Source organism: Oncorhynchus kisutch, linkage group LG3 (assembly GCF_002021735.2).
Source record: "Oncorhynchus kisutch isolate 150728-3 linkage group LG3, Okis_V2, whole genome shotgun sequence".
In the NCBI taxonomy this organism is placed as follows: domain Eukaryota; kingdom Metazoa; phylum Chordata; class Actinopteri; order Salmoniformes; family Salmonidae; genus Oncorhynchus; species Oncorhynchus kisutch.
This window is the reverse complement of record NC_034176.2, coordinates 64,536,984-64,551,667: the sequence shown is the minus strand read 5'-3', so window position 1 is coordinate 64,551,667 and position 14,684 is coordinate 64,536,984. Positions and strand designations below refer to the sequence as shown.

At 43.7% G+C, this 14,684-nt stretch overlaps 1 protein-coding gene across 1 annotated transcript; it reads right to left on the bottom strand.

The window, feature by feature from the left end:
• Window positions 1–561: 561 nt before the first annotated feature.
• LOC109887381 (BTB/POZ domain-containing protein 10-like) lies at window positions 562–13,946 on the bottom strand. Its single transcript, XM_020478782.2, is given in 10 exon segments — window positions 562–1,478; window positions 1,589–1,699; window positions 2,061–2,258; window positions 2,467–2,587; window positions 3,206–3,308; window positions 3,488–3,800; window positions 3,958–4,154; window positions 5,534–5,567; window positions 5,570–5,677; window positions 13,777–13,946. Coding segments are annotated over 9 exon segments (1,467 nt in total). The 5' UTR covers window positions 5,631–5,677; window positions 13,777–13,946; the 3' UTR covers window positions 562–1,149.
• Window positions 13,947–14,684: the final 738 nt, after the last annotated feature.

The following is a 14,684-nucleotide window of genomic DNA, read 5'->3' as shown; positions in this document are numbered from 1 at the left end:
AATCAGATGACGGGATTTTACATTGTTGCTACAATGCAGAAATCTAAGGTACTTTGCTACAATATGTGTGGGAATAGTGAGTAATCCGTTTGCTTGCCAACAATAGATGAAATGTGACAAATCACAGACTAGTTCCTCTGCCAGAGTTGCTAGGAGACTGGTTGGTATTGTCCACACTACTTGTGATGTTTGCATATTATGGGGGCACACCATTTCTCATCACCCACTCACCTTCCTGGACCACCTCACTGCCAGAGGCATCCACCTACACACGGGATGTGCTTTACTACTGACCCCCGGGAAATAGTTGTTCCCTAGCAACAGGCAGACTATCCAAATGACCCATAAAAGGACAACTTTCCTCCTGATCTGAAATCAGGTCAACTCAAACCACAATTGCAGGCTAGGTATTGCACATGTATTAGGCTACTTTTTGAACTTTCAGTTTGAAAGTGTAGGGGCTCTATGTAGAGGGATAAGGTGAAAGTAACCTCTTTCAACTCAAGTGCTATTAATGGATAATAAGCACAATGATAGGAATAAAAACACCATACAATGTAGTGATTTTAATGTCTTTATGTCATGCTGAATATCCACGGAGCACAGAATCCCATTACCAATCCTATGATGTCAACCAACCCAACCATTACATGATTCAAAGTATATCTGAGGGGAATTCAACAGTAATTTCCACTGAATGGTGATGAAATCAGAGGATTTTCTCCATGGCCAGGCATCACGATCCGCACCTGTCCCCCAAACAGATACAGTATTCACTAGTCTTGCCATCTAGGAAGTATACCCAGAACCACACGTGAAATAAAACTCAGGGGGAGAACACAGTAACACCACACAGTGCACAGCCCGATAACCATTGTAAATAATAATAATAGCTACAAAATAATTGGGTTTGCTAAATTTATTTCAAACAATTAACAGAAAAATAAATTCCTTTGGTCAAGTATTTTTTTAAAGAAAAAGAGAAATATGCCCATTTGCCAGTCTTGTCCCTTATAGGGTTTTTACAGTCGACCAGATCCTTGAGGCTCTAAGGCTGTGGAGGAGGTGCCAAGGCAATATGGTTATGATCCCCCTCTCGCTCCATGCTGCAGTACGCTGGGAAGGGAGGTGTCAGGGAGGGGGCAGTCCTCAGACTGCGGGAGAGGGGGCGTCTGGGTCACCAGCATCGTTGTTGTAGCTGTACTGGGGTCCACTGGGGGACTGGTTAGGGAGGATGTCCAGCTCGTCCACCTGAGGGCCAGGGTGCATGTTGACCAGCTGGTCCTGGGGGATATCTGCAGCAGCTGCAGCCAGGTTAGTGATGGACTTGCTTTTGACACACTGGAAGTCAACATGGCGGCTCTTGCCCTCCTCCTTCTCCCAGGACATGCGGATGAAGGGCCTCTGGACGTAGTTGTAGATGACCTCAGGACGGCCACCAGGACGCTTCTTCACCTTCTCTTTATACGTGGGGTAACCTACCAATACATGGTGCAGACAACAGAGCCAGTGAGTTTGCAATGCTGAATCAAAATCTTACATTTTTGCTCTGAACTTCAGCAAATACATGATAAAACCATAATCTTACCTTCAATGCCTAATCTTATTTTCTTCAGTCCTCTCTCCTTTAAAACTGATTTGGCAACATCTCGATTTTCTATATACTTGAAGAACCGGTATAGTTTTGTGCTGTATATTACTGCAGAGAGAAAATAAAATGTTGTGAAACAGAAACTCATTATCAACAACAACTTTTTAAGCAGTGTCAATTAAATGTGTCCCTTCAGGTAAGTGAACAACAGTTTAATCCACAGCAGGGATTACTAATTAGGAAGATCACGTTTTTGGTATCTTATTAGGATCCCTATTAGCTCTTGCGAAAGCTGAAACTCTTCCTGGGGTCCACACAGAACATGAAACATGAAATAATACAGAACATTAATAGACAAGAAAAAGCTCAAGGACAGAACTACAAACATTTAAAAACGGCCCACATAACGTACACACAAAATATCTAGGTCAAATAGGGGTGGGTGGAGAGTGTGTGTGGATTCACTCACTCTGTGAGTACTCTTCTCCCATCTGTGGTGGGTACTCTTCGTCCCAGTCCACTACGTCATCATCAGTGAGCACCACGATGTGGCATTCTCTCTCTCCACTCTGGGCGCTGGCCACCATCAGAGGCACAACCATTTCCTCCAGGTAGAACTCAAACTGACGCCGGGCACCATCGTTAGATAGCTCATGCATGAGGGCACCTAGGGACAATGGGACATGGTCAGTGTGGCAGCAGTCAGTCAGACAGCAGTTCAGAGATGCAAACCAACACGCTAACTTCCCAGAACATTTTCATCAGTCTTATGGAAACCTAATTAATCACTAATAAGGGATATGAAAACCAAGGGCTCATGATTTATGTTCACTGAGCCAACCAGGTCAAGAAGGGTAAAAAGGGGGTGTACTCACTGAGGTCTCTGCACTTGATGGTGCTGTAGTCAAAGGTGATGCACAGATAGTCACATGCCTCCCTCAGCTCAGGGATGGAGATTCCATCGGGGCAACGGATTATTCCAGACTTGTAGTAATCCTGCCAGTTAGAGAGTAAACAGAGAAAACACAAAAGGCAGCCATTACAGAGACTGCCTCACTCACAGACATCAGCTCCCCCTTCCTAAAATGGTCAAAATGGCCAACGCCGTCTCCCTTACAGTACGTAGAGATATCAGTTTACTGCCAGTTGAGCTGGGCATGGGTTAGATTTGCAAATGCAAAAATAAAAAGGTACATCTTTCAAATCAAATGCTATGCCTCTAAGAGTGATCCTTGTTTGTCAACAACAGCCCACATTTGAATCAATCCATTCCTCCATATTCACATCAGCAGCCTACAGCCACTGGTACTGATTCTTGTACTTGTTCTCCAGACACTCATAGCCTCAGTGGACAACTCATGGCATCTACTCTATTCTATAATAACAGTCTGAGGTTGACTCTGTAGCCTTGAGTAAATGTTTTTGGCTACAAATTAAGTTAATCAATTCAGGATGACTATGAGTAGCAGGCTGACCCTTGTGGCTCAGAAGAGCAAAGGTTAGCAACTGCAACGCTAGATCAAGGAATTGTTTTCTTCAAGTAAAAACAGTCAATAATTGACCAAGCTAGTAAAAGGGAGTGTTGTACTTGGTAATACAGTGCTATTGACTGACCAGGATGGCTCGGAACACCGTAGAGCTGATGCCTTCAGCGACTTCATACTCTCCTTTTTCATTGGGCCGTGTGAAATTGTGTTCCCTTCCAGATCCAAACATTCTGCAAGAAACCACAAAACAGGTCACATTTCAGTGTTGTTCAACGTTCATACAATAAAAAAGCTAAAGGAAAAAACCAATGTAGGTGATATAGCCTCATATAACCACACTGGTAAAACAAAACTTGATACGGATTGATGATTTGACCATAATAAAGTACAACAATGAGGTCAGCCCTACCTGCCCAGCATGGTGTTGGGCTGTGCTGTGAAGATTGAAGGGTCCACCACGAACCGTGTGTTATCTACTATAAGAGTGACCCTCTCGGAGCCTGAGGTCCGGATGCTGCGGGTACCCAGGCCCGTGCCCAGTCCCTCCTTGCTATTCTCATAGACAAACACCATCTCTCCCACCCCCAGGCTCTTAAAGCAGCCTTCAGTGCTGGACAGGCTGCTGTTACGGCTGCTGACCAGCCCGCTGCTACTGGAGCCGCTGGGGGAAATCCTCTGAGGACGGGGGCTGCTGGGCCTGGAGCCACCGTCCCTCTCACGGTCTGGAGGTGGAGGGAGAGAGGCACTAACTCACTGGCATGACGACTGACCTTTCTCACAGACTACTCCTATTACATGCCAACATTAGAATCCAACATGTTCTCTTAGAAATCTTATTTTAGGAGACTTGTGAAAGTGTTCTCAGTACGTTCTACTCACCACTGTTGTGCTGGCGGGTAGGCGAGGTGACATTTCTGATGCAAGGGGTGAGCTGGCCCTCTCCCCTCTCGTGCGACGAGTCTCGGGAGCGGTCGCTGGAGCGGCGGCGGTCGCGTGAGCGGTCATTGCCCCCGCTAGCACCATGCAGGCTCATCTTCACCAGGTCTGCCTCCAGTCGAGATGCACGCGACTGAGCGCTGGCCAGAGCAGAAAGCACACTAAATACTAATAGCAGTTAAACTCTACACAGATATCAAACAACACACACACTCTGTTGTCCTTCCTCCCCTAATGTATTATTACAGATTGCAGGTCACAAATCCTGTGTCTGCTGTAACCGTAGAGACACTCAGAACCACAGTGAAAGTATGGTTCGGGGCTAGAGCTTTACTAGAACCAGTATTTACCTCTAGAGGTAATTATAACAACACCGCCCTGACCTGACGCACTGCCTGGAGCAAGAGAAACAATGTAGTCACACACTCAAAGCAATAAGTGACAATGCATCTATACTGTGAAAGACAGACAGTATAGAAGCAGCCATCGAACCCAAGAAGACTAACTGGACAGAATGGAAAAAGACAAATGTACACACAAAAGCAGAATCCCTTTTAGTGTAGGCAGACCACTTGTCTAATGGTACATCTTTTAAAGGGAACAGACATTAAAAGCACTATCAAAATGGAACAGGGTCTTTAATCACAAATGGTTGCTTCCCTATATAGGCCTACAATCATGAGTAATGGCATCCCATTTAGTATTGAAATATTGAACATATTGTCCCAGTCTGTTCTCTTAATATGAGGGCACATCACATCAGTGAGCCATGGAAGTATAAAAAGGCCAACGTTCCTGTTGGGAGAGAAGCCAAAAGACACAAACTTGCATGGTCATGTTCTGCACCAGTTCTTAAAAATGAGGAAAAATAAGGTCTGCTTTTGCAAGAGTTTGCTTTGCAAGTTAGGTCGCTAGTCTCTCTTGGGACTCTTAAATAACTGAACTCCAATTACCCAAGAAATGCCAAAGACTTCCTTTCTGCCAAAACAACAGCCAGTAAAGGGCATAGACCATTAGCACACACTTTACTTAAACTTGTAGTTATAAAGTGTACATAGTGCTGTCATGACAGTGGACTTCTAAAAGAATGACTACTGGGAGCGTTACGACAACCCATCTGACTTTACAGTTATGATAAAAACAGTAGCCTTTTATGATGTTGGGCTCAAGAGTAACCATCCCTTCATTGGAAATCACAAAGGACAATGTCAACCTTATGAAATCAACATGTATTTGTTACATGTGGCAAATACAAAAGGTGTAAACCTTACCAACAAGCCCTTAACCAACAATGCAGAGCTTTATATTTTTTTTGTGAGAAAATATTTGCAAAATGCACAATGAGTGTGTGACTATGCTGAAAAACATATGTCTAGCCTATAATATATGATGGCCTATACCTATAGCACTATACACATTATCATGGATATGAAATGCCTCTACAGAAATGCCAACTACATTGGTTAGTGTCAGTTCTTTCTCACCTTACACACTATCAAATACAAAGCAATTGCCTCACCTCGAGTGCTTGCAGAGTTTGCGAGGTCGGTTGTTTTTCGTTCCCAATTCTCAGTGTCACTTGAGTTGCTATCATATGACTGTGGACGTGCTGCCATCACCAGTTCACAGAGACGTCCAACCCGGATTATTCACCATTCATAATCTGACATGACGAAGGGAGTCGAGTTAGATATTAATTCACTGGGTTGATTCAGGAGAGCAAAACCAGCGGTAAATATTCACATAAATGCAAGTTATACGTTCAGTGAATACGAAACTAGAACTCAGTTCCCCTTCGCATTCTAACTCTTGACAGCTGCTCGCCAGCTAATGTCACGATGATCCCGAATAATACGAGCTAAACTAATGGTGGCTAACTAACAATCATGACACTAGCACCCAAACGAACTAATGTGGTCACAACCTAGCCAGCAGTAAATTAGTTACCAGTCCCAACTAGTAAATAGCAGATGATTTAGAATGCTTGCAATATATTTGTTTAGCTAGCCAGGAAGTGGCTACCTATGTGAAACTGGCCACAGTAAGGATTGGCCACAATAGTGGAATTTGCGGGTAGCCTTCAAGATAAAAGTCCTCCATTGAAAGCGATGCAAACGGATACATATAGCGGGAATCTGTCCATATTTGGACAAGATAATGCTAAACAAGTTCGAAATGTTGTTATATAATCTTAGCAAAAGACAACAATTTGTTAATTTGACGAAACAAAGACTTCAGAATTGTGGGGCGACAGGTAGTCTAGCGGTTAGCGCGTTGGGCAAGTTAGTGAAGGATGTGTCATTTCTTGGTCAACGATCGACACAAAATACTCTGTCAAAGTGGAAGAAGAATCTTAAATTGTTCTTTTCACTCTGTCATACAAGTCATTATTGTAGAGTCACTACAATGTTGTTGATCCATCTTCAGTTTTCTGAAGATCACAGCCTTTGAACTCCGTAGCTGTTTTAAAATCACTGATGACCTCATGGTGACATCCCTAAGCAGTTTCCTTCCTGTCATGCAGCTCAGTTCAGAATGACAACATAGTCTGATGTGTCTGGATGGTTTAATATATCATCCACGGCATAATTATTAACTTAACGTTATATTCAATGTCTGATCTGTTATTGTTACCCATCTACCAGTCAATGCCCTTCCTTATGAGGCTTTTAAAAAGCTCCTTGGTCTTTGTAGTTGAATCTGTGAAATGCAATACTTGACTAAGGGACCTTATGGATATACAGTACCAGGCAAAAGTTTGCCAAGAGCCTGCAAAGCTGTCATCAAGGCAAAGGATGGCTATTTGAAGAATCTCAAATATGAAATATATTTAGATTTGTTAAACACTTTTTTGGTTAATACATGATTCCATATGTGTTATTGCATATTTTTGATGTCTTCACTATTATTCTACAATGTAGAAAATAGTAAAAATAAAGAAAAACCCTGGAATGAGTAAGTGTGTCCAAACTTTTTACTGTATGTATGGGGGACAGAGGAAGGGGGAAGTCATCATTTTTTGTTTTATGTCAGCCCATATTATTTCACATATAACTTAGTGGGATTTGTTAAGCCACATTTAACTTCTGAACTAATTTAGGCTTGCCTAAACAAAGTGGGTGAATACTTATGCAACGACTATATTTTAGTTAAATATTTCATTAATTTGTAAACATTTGTAGGATTCTTTTTTCAATTTGACAGAATATTTTATGTAGATCAATGAGAAAAAATTACATATTTCAATCCCACTTTAATACAACAAAATGTGAAAAAGGTTCAAGGGAGTGTATGTAGACTTTTTCTACAGGCACCGAGTACAAAACATTAGGAACACCTGCTCTTTCAATGACATTGACTGCGCATGTGAATCCAGGTGAAAGCAAGGATCCCTTATTGGATGATGTCATCTGTTAATGCCACTTCAAATCAGTGTAGATGAAGGGGAGGAGACTGGTGCATCCTGTTTCCATTGATCATCCTTGATGTTTCTACAACTTGATTGGAGTCCACTTGTGGTAAATTCAATTGATTGGACATTAGGAAAGGCACACACCTGTCTATATAAGGTCCCACAGTTGACAGTGCATGTCAGAGCAAAAACCAAGCCATGAAATCGAAGGAATTGTCTGTAGAAGTCAGACAGGATTGTGTTGAGGCACAGATCTGGGGAAGGTTACCAAAAAAAATGTCTGCAGCATTGAAGGTCCCCAAGAACACAGTGGCCTCCATCCTTCTTAAATGGAAGAAGTTTGGAACCCCTAAGACTCTTCCTAGAGCTGGCTGCCCAGCCAAACTGAGCAATTGAGGGAGAAGGGCCTTGGTCAGGGAGGTGACCAAGAACCCAATTGTCACTTTGACAGAGCTCCAGAGTTCCTCTGTGGAGATGGGAGACCCTTCCAGAAGGACAAACATCTCTGCAGCACTCCACCAATCAGGCCTTTATGGTAGAGCGGACAAATGGAGGCCACTCCTCTTAAAATTTGCCAAAAGGCACCTAAAGGAATCTCAGACCATGAGAAACAAGATTGAGCACTTTGGCCTGAATGCCAAGCGTCACGTCTGGAGGAAAACTGGCACCATCCCTACGGTGAAGCATGGTGGTGGCATCATGCTGTTTGGATGTTTTTCAGCACAGGGACTGGGAGACTAGTTAGGATCGAGGGAAAGATGAATGGAGGAAAGTACAGCGAGATTCTTGATGAAAATCTGCTCCAGAGTGCTCAGGACCTCAGAAGGTTCACCTTCCAACAGGACAATGACTCTAAGCACACAGCCAAGACAACACAGCAGTGGCTTCGGGACAGGTCTCAATGTCTTTGAGTGGCCCTGCCAGAGCCTGAACCCGATCGAACATCTCGAGACCTGAAAATAGCTGTACAGCGACGCTCCCCATCAAACCTGACAGAGCTTGAGAAGATCTGCAGAGAAGAATGGGAAAACCTCACCAAATACAGGTGTGCCAACCTTGTAGCTTCACAGCCTCAAGTCTTCTTGGGTGTAATTGCTACAAAGGTGCTTCAACAAAGTACTAAGTAAAGGGTCTAAATATTGAATGTGACCAGTTATTTTCTAGAAATTTAAATTTCTAAACCTGTTTTTGATTTGTCATAACGGGTGTTGTGTGTAGATTAATGATACCTAAAAAGATATATATTTTAGAATAAGGCTGTAATGTAACAAAGTCAAGGGATCTGAATGCTTTTTGAATGCACTGTATAGCCTTATCCTGTTTTAAGGACCAAAGATTCATAGGTATCAACTGACTCGGTGACATCCACAGATTACAATTCTGAAGAGTTCACACAAATATTAGCGTCGTAGCTCTTATTGCGAGACTAAACGCTGTATAGTGAGATGATTTCCGACAGTTAAAGATGACTAATGTGCGCTATAACGCTAATATTTGTGTAAACACTTCAGAAGTGTCATCTGTGGGTGTCACTGAGTAGGCTGATACCTATGGATCTTGGGTCCATGAAATAGGGTAAGGTATACATTGCAATATAATTGTTCAATACAAATCTAAGTTTGTCACGTACGCTGAATACAACAGGTGTAGTAGACCTTACAGTGAAATGCTTACTTACAAGCCCTAACCAACTATGCAATTGTACATAGGTTGTAGGGGTGTAACAGTACACTTATTCATACTGAACCGTTCGGTACGGGGTCCTCGGTTTGGTCCATACTGTGCACCTGAATAAAAACATACGAAATACATTTTAAACTACTAAAAGGCTACGCCTACACTGCGACGTATGCCACTACCTCGAGTAAAACTGAGCTGAAAAAAACATTGTAGGCTATTCCATTAACTAGAGCATTGTAATCAAAATTAAAATCTTAACTGGCATATTTCAAACTATACTTTTGTGAGGCGCAGCCGGCAACTACTTCGGTACAATGGCGAGTGTTGGGGTCGATCAACCAGAAATGGAGGATCCTCCATCATTGTTGACATCTCCAGTTTGGAAACATTTTGACTTCACAGTAGATTACAACAGCGATGGACAGAGTTGTGGATAAAACGTTGTCACCACTGCTCATCGAGATTAGCCTATGCAGAGTGGCATGTGTAGCTTGTTGTTTTTGGGCTATCACAAGTCATCAACGTAATCATATTGGATGATAACTTAGCTATGACAAGCTAGAAGTTAGTCTACTAGAGCGCGTCGGCTTGGTATGGTTGGTTTCTGTCTCTCCCTCTCCCCACATTGCTCCCCGTGTCACTCGCTCACAACTCGCTCACAGTGTACACACACACACACACAAGGCCCCTCCATCTGCTACAGCGGCACCTCTTTCTCCCTCACGCTTTATCAACTCTGGTTAATAAAGTAGTTTACAAATGGACTTTTCGGCTGCTGCCTCCCTCACTCGGATTGGGTCCAGATCCGACCAGGTCTATACGGAACTGGTCTAGTTCTCTTCGGAACAGGTCTTTATATTGAACATTTTATTTATGCATATCGAGTGGGAAAGCCCCAGGCCCATCTCGGAATGGGTCCAACATTTTGGACCCCTGAAGACTACTTGAGAGGCCCAAAATAAATGTCACAACAGACAATGCAGGAATATTGTGATTGCTGTTACAGAAGCTGGACTCTAGCCACAAATAGGCTGCTTTTTGTTTTGAGTCTTTTGCCAAAAACAAAAATGAACTACAGTAACTGTTGGCATTTCAATTTCCTGCTGTACCGTAAACGAACCAAACTGTGACCCCAAAACCTCTAAGTACCGGACATCCATAGGTAAGGCTGTAAATTGCAATATTAATGTTCAATATGCACAACAGGCTGAATAGTGAGGTGATTTCCCACAGTTAAAGTTCCCTAATATGAGCTACAACGCTAATATTTGTGTAAGCTCCTCAGAATTGTGAAGCCCGACAGATTAACAGGACGTGTACTCAGAGCACGCGCTGACCAGCATTTTCAACCTCTCCCTGACAGTCTATTTATACCTACATGTTTCAACAGACCACCATAAATCCTGTACCCAAGACCGCCAACGTAACCTGTCTAAATGTCTATCGCCCCATCTATAGCCGTGAAATGCTTTGGAAGGCAGGTCATGGCTCACATCAACATCATCATCCCAGACACCCTGGACCCACTCCAATTCACATACTACCCCAACAGATCCACAGATGATGCAACCTCTACTGCACTCCTCACTGCCCTCTCCCATCTGGACAAGAGGAACACCCATGTAAGAAAGATGTTTATTGACGACAGCTCAGTGTTCAAGACCATTCTCCTTAGACCAGCTGGTACGCAATGTCTAATATTAAAGTCTCGAGATTTTGCTCGTCTGAGGTAGAGTACCTTATGATAATCTGTAGACCACACTATCTACCAAGAATTCTCATCTATGGTAAATAGATGGCTACGAATAACACCACAGAACGAAGTTGGCACTAAGACCGCTCTCAACCAACTCTAAAGGTCATAAGCAAAGAAGAAAATGCCCACCCAGTAGCGGCGCTCCTAGTGGCCGGGGACTTCAATACAGGGAAACTTAAATCCGTTTTACCAAATTTCTATCAGCATGTTAAATGTGTAACCAGAGGAGAACCCCCCCCCCCCCCCCCCCCCCCCCCCCCCCCCCCCCCCCCCCCCCCCCCCCCCCCCCCTCAGATGAAGCAGATGCTTAGCTACAGGACAGACTGGAATATGTTCTGGGATTCCTCCGATGGCATTGGAGTATACCACATCAGTCATCGGCTTCATCAATAAGTGCATCTATGACGTCATCCCCAAAGTGACCGTACGTACATACCCCAACCAGATGCCATGGATTACAAGCAACATCCGCACTGAGCTAAAGGCTAGAGCTGTCGCTTTCAAGGGGCGGGAGACTAATCTGGACGCTTACTGTATAAGAAATCCCGTATGTCCTCTGACGAACCATCAAGCAGGCAAAGCATCAATTCAGGACTAAGATTGAATCTAACTACACCAGCTCTGATGCTCATCGGATGTGGCAGGGCTTGCAAACCATTAGACTACAAAGGACAGCACAGCCAAAAGCTGCCCAGTGACACAAGCCTACCAGACGAGCTAAACTACTTCTATGCTCGCTTCGAGGAAAATAACACTGAAACATGCATGAGAGCACCAGCTGTTCTGGGAAGGCTGTGTGATCACTCTATCCGCAGCCAATGTGAGTAAGACCTTTAAACAGGTCAACATTCACAAGACCGCAGGGCCAGATGGATCACCAGGATGTGTACTGCAAGCAGGCGCTGACCAACAGGCAAGTGTCTTCACTGACATCTTCAACCTCCCCCTCTCCACATCTGTAATATCAACATGTTCTAAGCAGACCACCATAGTGCCTGTGCCAAAGAACACCAAGGTAACCTGCCTAAATGATTACCAACCTGTAGCTCTCAAGTCTTCAGCCATGAAGTGCTTTGAAAGGATGGTCATGGCTCACAACACCACCATTATCCCAGAAACACTAGACCCACTCCAATTCGCATACTGCACTAACAGATTCACAGATGCAATTTTATTGCACTCCACACTGCCCTTTCCCACCTGGACAAAAGGAATGCCTATGTGAGAATGCTAATCATTGACTACAGCTCAGTGTTCAACACCTTAGAGCCCTCAAAGCTCATCACTAAGCTAAGGACTCTGGAACTAAACACCTCACTCTGCAACTGGATCCTGGACTTCCTGAAGGGCTGCCCCCAGGTGGTACGGGTAGGTAACAACATCCGCCATGCTGATCCTCAACACAGGGGCCCCTCAGGGGTGTGTACTCAGTCCCCTCCTGTATTCCCTGTTACGACCAACACAATCATTAAGTGTGCCGATGACACAAGTGGTAGGCCTGATCACCAACAACGATGAGACGGCCTGGCCATGTGGTGCCAAGACAACAACCTCTACCTCAACGTGATCAAGACAAAGGAGATGATTGTGGACTACAGGTAAAAGACACCCCCATTCTCATCGACTGGCCTGCAGTGGAGCAGGTCCAAAAAACTAACATGGTCCAACCACACCAAGACAGTTGTGAAGAGGGCACAACAAAACCGTTTCCCCTCAGGAGACTGAAAAGATTTGGCCTGGGTCCTCAGATCCTCAAAACGTTCTACAGCTGCATAATCGAGAGCATGGTTGCAACACTGCCTGGTATGGCAACTACTCGGCCTCTGACCGCAAGGCACTACAGAGGGTAGTGTGAATGGCCCAGTACATCACTGGGGCCAAGCTCCAGATACCCTAGTCATAGACTGTTCTCTCTGGTACCGCACAGCAAGCGGTACTGGAGCGCCAAGTCTAGGTCCAAGAGGCTTCTAAACAGATTCTACCCCCAAGCCATAAGACACCTGAACACCTAATCAAATAGTTACCCAGACTCTTTGTATTGCCCCTCCCCCCCTCTTTTACACCCCTGCTACTCTGTTGTTATCATCTATGCATAGTCACTTTAACAACTCTACCTACATGTACATATTACCTCAACTAACTGGTGCCACTGCACATTGACTCTGTACCGGTACCCCCTTGTAAATAGTCTCGCTATTGTTATTTTACTGCTGCTCTTTAATTACTTGTTACTTATTTCTTATTCTCATGTGGGTTTTTTTTAACTGCATTGTTGGTTAGGGGCTCGTAAGTAAGCATTTCATGGTAAGGTCTACACCTGTTGTATTCAGAATATTTGACTAATACAATTTGAATTGACCATATGACATTCATATTGCAATGTACAGCCTTACCTATGGATCTTGGGTTCACAAAATGGGGTAAGGCTTGTACCGTGCATGTTAGTATGCCCCCAATGCAATTCTGAACTCTTAACACATCCACAGTGCGATAACTTTAGATTTTTTTTGTCAAAATAACTAATAATTGTATTAACACTATTTGTTTCCGTTTGCATCACTGTCAATTGGGAACCTTTATTTTGAAGGCATACAGAATTCCACTATTGTGGCTGATCCTTATTGTGGCTAGTTTCACATAGGTGCAGTGGCTAACCTGAGCAAACATGATGTGCTAACAGTTGGCTATTGACTCGTCTGGTAACTGGACAAAACAAAACCTTGCTAGTTTTATGTCAAGTTAGCTAGCTAGCTACATTAGTTCAGGGTATTGATAAATAATCAATCAATAGTTACGTTAGCTACAAAAAGCTATATTTGCAGAGGAACTACCAGTAAACTAGCTTGCTCGCTGTCAAACGTTAGCTAGCAAGCTCAGACATAAGAACACTTACATTCACCAAAATAAGTCTTACCTTTTAAATTAGAAGTATTTTCGCATTACTAGCATATAGCCTATACAAAACATATACACGGAATTCAAAGGATCAGTCCAATCCGTTAGTAAAATAATGGATCTTGGTTTGGCATTTTCCCCTAAAAGGCAAAAGTGATGTTGTCCCTGCTACTTAGACGCTCTCGCGAGATTTGGCTGTACAAAATTCTTCACATTTTTGTCTTCTTCTTCTTGGTAGTCCGCAAACAAATATCAATAGTGCATACCGCCACCTACTGTACTTGTTGTAGTATGAATTCATTACACTTTGTGAAACAAAAAAAATTGCCCTTCCAACTAACCCTACGCCCATTAAAACCTCACTACTAGTCCACTACTTTGGCCCCATCTGATCCTACTTCAGGCCAGCAGTCTGGGTGGATGGGACACTATAATTCAAAAACATTAACGCTTTGGCAGTAAAATCTCCTACACCCAAGTACTTCTCAGTAGCTGCCACCACATCATCTATCATCTGTGATTTACATTCCATCCCTGCAGTACAATTGACAACCATGGCCTTGAACGCCAAAAATAACAACCTTACTGAAGCACGTTATGCCTATCACTCCATTGGCCTTGGCCTACTCACAGGGATCCCACACCCACCTTCCTCTACTACTCTCTTCACTGCCTTAGCATACAACACCTTCTGCACTACTCTGATCTTGGCAACCTGAACCTGCCTTTCTCTCACCGGACACTTCTGATCTCCAGCACCATGGGTACCCCTAGAGTTAACACACACACACACACACACACACACACTGATACTACACATTCCTTTGTCTCAGGTCCTCCTGCACACTTATAAAATCTAGGAATCTCCCTCCTACACACTGCTTATCTGAGGTTTGAGGCAGACTACATCCTATAAGATGTATTGCC